Genomic DNA, 9,713 nt, shown 5'->3' with positions numbered 1-9,713 from the left:
CCCTTTCACGTGCTTCTTTGGTTGAATCCTAAAAATCTGCCTTTTTATTTCTTTTCTAGATATAGACAAAGTACGCTTTTTAGTGGGTACATTTATTTAATTAACCTTTTTAATTTAATTTAATTACATTTTTGAGGGCAACTACATGTGATTAAGCTAATATTGAAGGCTCGAACGTAATTAAGGAACTCATGAAGGGAGATTAGGGAGACAAAATTAGTTGCCACCGGTGGGAACTTTTATTACATCCGATGAACGTACGCTCCACTACGTTCGGTTTTAGATCAAAACAGCGCAATACCGAGTTTTTTTTTAAAAAACTCGGTACAACTCGGTACTCGATACTCGGTACTCGGTATTCCGCTTTTTTTGCCTAGATCCGAACGTAGAGGAGCGTACGTTCACTGGATAAAATAAAAGTTCCACCGGGTGGTGAGTGCAGGGCGACGGGATTGAGAGCATGTAAAGGGTTATGAGACCAACATAAAAGGGTAGAATTTGAAGGAAAGTTGGACCGACGAGAAGGTAGTCATGTAATATTAATGTTTTAGGTGTTAGATATGTAAATAACATAACATAAAGTTTTATGTATGTAAAACCCCCTTTTTATTATTATATATTGATATTTTGAGTGGTATGCATGTAAATAATAATTTTTGGATATATATGAAATATACAAATCTTAATATTTTTAATGTTATGAATGTAAAATTATCTAAAAAATTACATATTTGTGTATCATATACTTATTTCAATTCAGATTTTTTTTTTTGTAATGCAACAGTAAAATTTCAGATCAACATATTTTGCAAAAAAAATTATAAAAATAAATTTTATTCCTCTTACATTTAATTTGAAACCAATCCTAAAAATAGCTAAGAGCAAATATATATTATGTTATTTTCATCAGAGTTTTGTTATAATTAATTTCAAAATTTTTAAATTTATTTTGAGATAAATTTAATATTTAAATTAATCAATTATTTAGGGGTGTTAATATTTGACACGACCTGAAAATCCAACCCGAACAGAAAATTTTGGGTAAGGGTCAACCCGAACTCGAATCAGTTCGGGTTAGAGATTTTGACCCGTTTTTAAAATTGGGTCGAGTTCGGATTGACCCAAAAACCCGAAATCAACATGATTTGGCCCGTTTTTAATTGATTTAGGAGGGTTTTAGATAATTGTTATGAAATAAGTAAATATTATTTCTAAAAGATAATAAATCATGTTGCCCAAATTGAATTATGCTTGATTTATTTTAAATTGATTAAAGTAAATCATATCTTAATTCGATTTAGGTTTATATAAATTGAATTAAATAAAAATATTTTAGTAAAACATACAAGAAGTGGGTCGAGTTCGAGTTGATCTAAACCCGAATTGGTCGGGTTCGAGTTGATCTAGACCCGAAGCTGGTCGGATTTGTGTCTAAAAAATTAACTCTTTTGCAAAAACGGATCAGGTTCGGATAACCCGAAACCTATTTTTGACAGCCCTACAATTATTCATATAGTTTATTTTTCTTAAAAATAAATCGTGAAGTTTTATTAGTCCTGAAAATATAATTGCTTAATTTTTCTGCGATAACCAGGCAACCAGCTAATGGTTCCAAGAGTGACGTCATCGCTTTCGTCACGTCAGCCGCGGAAGGGGCGGTTAATGTAGAAGAAACGGTCATCGGGTCATAGATAGCGTTGAATTAGGCCGATTCGGAAAAGGTACAAATTGAAATAGGTCAGCCATATTCCCAAAAAAAAAAAATAGGTCAGCCGTCCAGCCCATACTCTTTTCACTGAGCTGGCACTTGTTAGGACAAAGAAAAAGAATTTGGACTTTCTTTGATGATTGTGCTAAGCAAATTACGCTTTTATGTTTTTTATTTAATATCTATTTAATTTTTTTATAAACATACTTATTATTATTTTAAAATAGAACAATACATTGTTTAAAGTTAATAGATTCATTTTATATACTACTTTTTTATATTTTATAAGGAATATTCTTATATACTTCTTTTTAACATAAAAATACAATTATATTAAAATGTTTCTTAATTAATTTAATATCACTTTTGCTGAATCATGAAATATTGGCGGTGATAAAAAATATATAATTTAAAGTCTTCCTATCCCAGTTTGAATGAATCCACTATTGTTTTTCAGTCGATTACAAATGAGGTGCTTCCTTGGAGGGAAGGCATTGGCTTGATGTAACAATATACATCACATAGATTGCATTATATGGTGGAAATTGGAAGAATCGGTATTGATTTGCTCTTTGGTCGGTAAGACCATAGTCACCGAGCGATGGGGGTCAGAAGGATCCTATTCAGGTGACGGTGTTCGAAGGGATCATAGTCTGCGCGCGTGTGACAGAGGTCGGAAGAATTATTGTCGGGTGGAAGTCCAAGAATAATTGGAAGTCGGGTAGAAGTCCAGCTTTAGTCGACAGCTTAGTGGAAGTTCAGCATAAGTCTGCGATTGAGTGTAAGTCTAGTGTTAGTCAGTGGTCGGGCAGAAGTCCGGCGTTAGTTGTTGACTGGGTAGAAATCGGGCGACGGGGGTCGTTGGATTTATCTCGTTGAGCCGCTCGATTTAACTATAAGTATGTCATGTTTGGAGACAGTTTGATAATCCAAATTATGGTTTGAACATTTCAAATGTCCTTTGGGTGATTTAGACTTATTTGAGCTCGGATTAAGTTGAATTTGGTGTCATTTGGTTCGTTTTTCGAGACGTTCAGTTTGACTATAAGTTTCCTGAAATGAGAGTTTGATTGTAATATATTTAATTTTGGAAGTTATTAACTTGGTTTTGCCTCGAGATTCGTGACCGATCAAAATAATTTTTTAATGATATATCAACTTTTATATTGAATCAATATAATTTTTTTTTTTTATCAAATGTTTCATATACTTCTAGACTTCTCCTAATATCATTATATAGCATTCCTAACATTATTATATAATATATTGTTAACTATTTATGCATATTGGATTTTCTTAATGTCTTTATAATTATGAAGAATGACCTTCTTTTTAATACTTAACTTATTTTAATGAAAGTATGAAACTATTGAAATTATATTAGATAATCGGAAGCTCTTCTTCTATCACATTAATAATCTGATATGTAATATTTTCTAGCAAAAAAAATTGTTAAACTTCCAAGAAAATAATGTTGTAGAGCATCATGCTTTAAGATTTATATCAAAATCATATGATACGCTAAGATCTATTATTTTATGAAGTATCTAATATTTAATTCAACATGACATTTTGGCCTAAACTTTTTCCTTTGTTCTTACGTGGTTCATATCAAATTTGTTATTTTCTACACTCAGGCTTCATTTGGGATAACTTTCTTACTATTTTTTAATGCATCTTTCAAGTACAAATTTTTAGTTCAAAAATATTTTGTATTAAAAAGTTCCTTTAAAAAACACAGAAAAAACTATCATAGCAGATGTGGGAAAACGTTGCCGTGAGATCAGACATAGTAAGAGAGTAAAAGGTCGTCAATATTTGATCGTGTTATGTATTTGTTATTAGTTCAAATCACGTAAATTTTGAGTACACAAAAATAACATATTCAAATAATTTTAAATCCCTCAATAAATTATTTTGAATTTATTTTTCTTTTAATAATAAATTAAAATTTTTATATTCATATATATTTAATTAAGAGTAAGTACATAATATAAGGAAGATGTTGCAATTTATTTATTAGAATAGCAGACATCAGTCGATCCACCAAGTGCCTTTGGCGCCATCTTGGTGGGCCCAACTGCCTGCTCGCTAACCAAACTGACCACGTCATCCCTCACACGTGTCATCCTCAATCTTCAATCCGCAGCCTTCCACTCCCTCACACGTAACAAACGTGACATATATCCGACAATTAAAATATATTAAAAAAAAGACATTAATCAGCCGAAGAAAATCCCCGCGTTTCAACCGTCTCAAACACTCCCACGCCCAAACTTATAAAACCCGAAGCTCCCCTCCCCCAATTTACGAACTTTCTGCTGACGATTCTTCCAATCAATGGTGCTCAATCAGCAACTCAACTTCGATAACTCCCAATCTCACTTCCCCGCTTCCTTTTCTCCCATGGAAAGTTCTCCACTTTCTTCGATCGGCTCCCGCCGCCTCTCCCACGACCAAGAAAACTCCATCATCGTCGACGCCCTCGTCCACGTCCTCTCCGGCGAACCCAAACAGACCGCCCCTGCAATCTCCTTCCCCCTCGCCGCCGATCTCCCTCGCTGCCAAGTATGCGGAATCGGCAACGACGGTTGCCTCGGCTGCCATTTCTTCGAATCAACCCCTGCCGAGAAGGCGGAGGGAGGCGGAATCCGAGAACGGATCCGGCGTCGGAAGAAGAAGAATCAGTACCGCGGTGTGCGACAACGGCCATGGGGTAAATGGGCGGCGGAGATTCGCGATCCGCGGCGAGCTGTTCGCAAGTGGTTGGGGACGTTCGAAACCGCCGAGGAGGCGGCGCGTGCTTACGATAACGCAGCAATCGAGTTCCGCGGCGCACGGGCTAAACTCAATTTCCCTTTTCCCGATCAAAATTCGACCGGACGGCAACGCTCGGCGGTGGCAGCGGCGGCCGATTCGCCGCTGGCGACCACGGTGGCGCGGGGTAGTGCAGAGGAGATGGGCGGATTCTGGGATGGTTTGCAGGAACTCATTAAGATTGATGACATGGAACCGAGTGATAATTGGATGATGAGTTGATCAGCTCTCGAATTTTTTTTTTTTCAACTTTGCTATAGAAATTCTTTGATTCTTTGACAGATTCTGGTTTTTTTTGTTCCGGAAGCAAATTGAAATTATCTTTTTATCTTATTACTGAACGGGGGAGCCAATTGTTGATAGAAAGCTGCTAATTTGTTATTTATTTATTTATTGTTCAAATTGAAACGTGGATTTTTTTTTGGTTGAAGATGCTAACGCGGATTCTGATTAATAAAAAGCTTGCCACGTGTTGACGATAACAGTTGGGGGCGTGTATGATAATATTGATATGTTTTTCTAGAAAGTGCTTTTCTAAAAGCGGTACGCGGGGTCTATAGCTCGTTGATGCGAAGCATGTCATTCAGAAAAAGACAAAGTTTGATAACGCACACTGTGGTGTGTTCGTCAGTTCAGTTTGGTAAAAAAAATATTTCTCGTTTTCGTGCGCCGCCAAGTATATTATACGTCAATATTATGTATTAATTTTATAAATATTAGGGTGAAATAAATAAATAAAAAAAATTTATAAATATTAGGGTGTGTTAATATTATTGGTTATATGATAAGCAATAAAGTAAGTGGGCATCATTGTAAACAAGTGATAATAAACAAAACATCATAATAGAGTGCTAGTCATCGAATGGCCTAGTCGAATGATTATTGTCAGATGATTGTCATTAGGAGAGTGTTCAACTGGTCATAATTGTAGATGATCAAAAAATTATTGTCGGGCCACATATGTAACAAGAATATTATTTGGTGACAGTCGTCAGAGGATTGTGGACGAGAACACTGGTCGAAGGATGTGGTTGAGTAATTATGATCAGAGGACTATGTATAGCCGAGATATGATGGTTAGAAGGTTGTAGTAGGATGACTGTGATATGAAGAATGTAGTTGGGCAAATGTGGTCGAAGAAAGCAATAGTAGGGCAACGTTTTTCCAACATTCTTTAGATGGATAACGTTAGCTGGAAGGTCGAAGTAAGATTTTTGAGGATCATAATATGAAGACATGATCAAAATGCCTTAGTTAGACTATGACGATCATCATAGGACTATAATCGGACGATGTAATTTAAGGACGGACTAAAGTTGGGTGATGATATTTAGATTATTCCAGTCACACTACAATTGTTGAAGGATGTTAATCGAGATATGAAGGTTAGAGGATCCAAGTCATTCTGCTAAGGTTGAAGAACCATATATATATTAGTAAGGCAACAGTAATGAAAGGATCTTAGTCGGGCGGCGGCCGTATTTGGATGGCTAAAGTCGAAATGATGGAGATCTAAATATCTTAGTCGATCAACAGTGTTGAATGATCGTAGTTGGGTGATGATGATCGAAGAATCATATTCCTATGATGGTGGTCGATAGATCATAGTTAGACGATGGTGATTAAATGATGATGGATTGTAGGCATTGTTCCGATGTCAACGAGCAGACAAGTAGTGTTCCAACAACCACGTAAGAATATATAACATAATTTTTTTCTTTATTAAGGTATGAAACTAAATTTAATGATTGTATCACGTACCGTAATGATTAGTTCTACATAAGTAAAATGATCATCAAGAATTCTCTTATTTGCATTACATCTTCTAAAGTAAACTACATTCAATTTATGAAAACAAATAATTTTCTATTATGTATTCATCAATTTTCTCACTCCCTATCAGCTACTTAATTTAGGCGAATATAACCCGAGATCTGATATGCATATATATAGAAGACTGGGAGGCCCAAACAAATTCATAATTTTACTCATTTAAAGAATTAATTTATCTAAGGTATCAATGTGGCAAAAACAGATATAATTATGTTATCAAAGGCATACAATCTGCATACAATTTAGTGATCCATTTTGTTAATTCCATATAAAATTATATGCACGACATAAACGACAAGTTTGCCCAGTCATGACAACTATCAAGTCATTTAATTATCAAATGATTGAAGACTTAACGTTAAGATGCGATCATTATTGGTTATCATTTAATGATGAAGGGCAATGCATAGTCTTGGAATTAAGTGATCTAACACTCCTCTTAACAATGCCTACTTGAGGATAAATTATTAAATGCGATCATCGGATGGTTCAGAGGCTAATCAGGATGTGTCACGTCATCCAATACATAGTGGTACATAGTTTATTAGTGACGTGGTGCATCCTGGTTGACCTCCGGACAACATCTAGTGATCGCAAGTAATATTTTTTGCCTACTTGAGATCCTATTAATTAAAGCCATAACTGGAGGAATGGAAAGGATATTATTTTTCAACCTTTATATATACTAATCTTTGTACTTTGTCATTGAGATAATATAAATAAGAATCTATTATACCTGAAGAGAAACATGAGATGTAGAGTTCTTGCTGAGGGAGGTGCAAGAGTGGCAACTAATGACAAGCAAGGTTACGAAAAGGGATATCATAAATTATTGCTGGTTAGAAAATTAGCGTTAATGAAGAGAGTTTTATACATAGCATTGCAAGAAGATTTAACACTTATAAAGATGAAAGAGAGAAACACATGAGAGACTAATGCTTTTATGTTAAAAATACTAGAATGAGAAAAGGAAGACGGTTTAACCCAGATGAAATAATCTACTATATAGTAATTAAAATTATAGAGGAATTACAAAGCAATGAAATCAAGCTGAGTCACATATAATTGTGGTAGAGCTTGACGGAAAAATAGTGGAGGGTGATGACATCGATTATATGATGATAGTCGAGTGTTGGAAATATATATGATTATGTTGGTCAAAATATGACAATTAGATGATGATGATTAGACGATGGTGAATAGATGACAATGATCAAGCAATAACAGTAGTTGGGCGTTATCTTTGACGTTTAGTACTGAGAAAAGCTCTAGAATGCTTTAGATCTCCAAGCTCTCTATAATATTCAAATCAAGGAGAAAAGTGGATTTTTCTAGAGTGGCATTTATGTAAGTTTGGCCAAAATTTTATAGCACTCAATTAGATCGAAGACTCATATTAAATTCTTTGATGATAAATCATTCATTCAATATGTAAGTGCCCTAACGATCTCATAATTAAGTGATTTTGTGCTCATTTGAAATCTCTCATCATGGCCTTGTTTTGATTATAAGCATGTAATCATTCAATCATTATCTTTAAGCTTCTAACTATTCTTCAAATATTTGATGTGAATTTTCTTGGATTGGATTACCTTTTGGACTAAGTTCTTCTTTTAGTCATTGAAACCATTTATAACATAAAATTATAATTAGTGTAATAACAAAAAAAATTCGAATAAACAGAAATGAAAAAAGAAAAAAGAAAATACAATAAAAAAACAAAAAGAATAAACAAAATAAAACAAAATTTTGAAAAAAACATGAAAATGAAAACTATTCACCAGTCGCTAGCAATTATTACTATTTTTTTCTTTTTTACTTTATTTTTTACCAGTTATAGTTTTTTTTCATTTTTTATTTGAAATTCGTTTTTTTTTCTTTTTTTATCAGTTCTAATAATTTTTTTTCATTTTTCACTTCTTTTCATTTTCTATTAATTCCGATTGTTTTTTTATTATAAATTCTTTCCATTTTTTATACATCCCAATTAGTTTTATTTATTTTTATCTGCTATTCAATTTTTTTTTTCATTTCTTGTTCATAGCTTTTTTTATTTTTATAAATTTATAATTTTCATATATTATTTACAAAAAATAAAAGGGATTTTTACATACGTAACACTTGAAACTATCCTAAATACATATTCAACATTCAAAGTATTGTATTTACTGATATACCACATAAAACCTCCCTTTTCCTCAATTCTACCACTCCGTTAAGACCCGTCAGAAATCCCGTCAAGTCGCCGTCGCCTATTCTCCGTCTTCCACATCAAATCCTTCTCCACCAGCGATCGTCACCATCCTTGTCCCTCACCGTCGGCAAGATGATTGGGTATTCTCCACCGTTACCGGCCAGTTCCAGACCCTTTTTTTTCGTCTCATAAACTTACCATTTCCCGCCGATGAGCATTTAATATGCCCGGAGCTCCAGAAATCTTCCTTCCAATGAGCTCACTTCAGTGCTCCAGGAGCCGCAGTCCTCTGAGAGAAGAGCTTTGTTGGTTTTTTTTGCATGCCTCTAAAAATGAGGATCTTTTCTAAGTTTACTAAGGTTTAAGCAACCCACATTACTTTTTTTTTTTCTGATTGAGTTTGATTTATGGTGATTTAGTGTATTAGCTTGTATCCCTGAACGAAGATTGTGGTCTCCTGGGGTTGCACTACCGCGCATTTTCTTATTGCTCCAATTTTATGTTGTTTTACTGATTGTCTTCTGCATTACCTCTTTGATTTGTGATGTTCTTTGAGGATCTCGTGGGGTTTTGGTGTTAAGATTCCGAGGAAGGTGATCAAGATGGTGTTTTGAAGGAAGATGATGACGACGACAATGATGTTATCGTGAATGAGGTGATTGTGCATCACTTGAAGCAAAAGAAAGTATAATTTGAGCTGTAGATTTTGGGAAGAATCAGAGAAGGGGGACCTTGTAGCCGAGAGAGCATAAGCATAAGCAATGGAGCAGGCTCCGCTCGCAACCTTGCAGGCGAACACTGGTTTTTGATGAGGGTTAGCTAGCTCCAGATTGCGGGAGACATCTCCATGACCACCGTTGCTCTTGTTCTATTGGCCAACCCATCTCGCGCGAACGAAAGTAAAATGAGGCGAGACGAGATTTCTGACTGGGGTTTAAACGGAGTGGTATAATTTAGGAAAAGGCTATTTTAAGTGATATATTAGTAAATATAATAGTTTGAGTGTTGAGCATGTATTAAGAGTAGTTTCAAGTGTTATGCTGGTAAAAATCCCAAAATAAAATTTAAGAAATCCCAGTTAAAAAATCTCCAATGACTACCAGCCACGTGAGCCAGCCAATTGCGGCAAATGCTAGTGACTATACCTAATTTTAATTTTTT

At 34.7% G+C, this 9,713-nt stretch overlaps 1 protein-coding gene across 1 annotated transcript; it reads left to right on the top strand.

Annotated features, from left to right (window-relative positions):
- Window positions 1-4,142: 4,142 nt before the first annotated feature.
- Window positions 4,143-4,774, top strand: LOC110114827 (ethylene-responsive transcription factor ERF109; the record flags this gene model as incomplete). The annotated part of the gene is given in 1 exon segment (XM_020847839.2): window positions 4,143-4,774. A coding segment is annotated over 1 exon segment (605 nt), but the record flags the coding sequence as incomplete, so codon positions are not given.
- Window positions 4,775-9,713: the final 4,939 nt, after the last annotated feature.

The sequence above is a fragment of the Dendrobium catenatum genome, unplaced genomic scaffold (assembly GCF_001605985.2).
Source record: "Dendrobium catenatum unplaced genomic scaffold, ASM160598v2 fragScaff_scaffold_484, whole genome shotgun sequence".
NCBI classification, from domain to species: domain Eukaryota; kingdom Viridiplantae; phylum Streptophyta; class Magnoliopsida; order Asparagales; family Orchidaceae; genus Dendrobium; species Dendrobium catenatum.
This window is presented reverse-complemented; position numbering and strand designations above follow the sequence as displayed.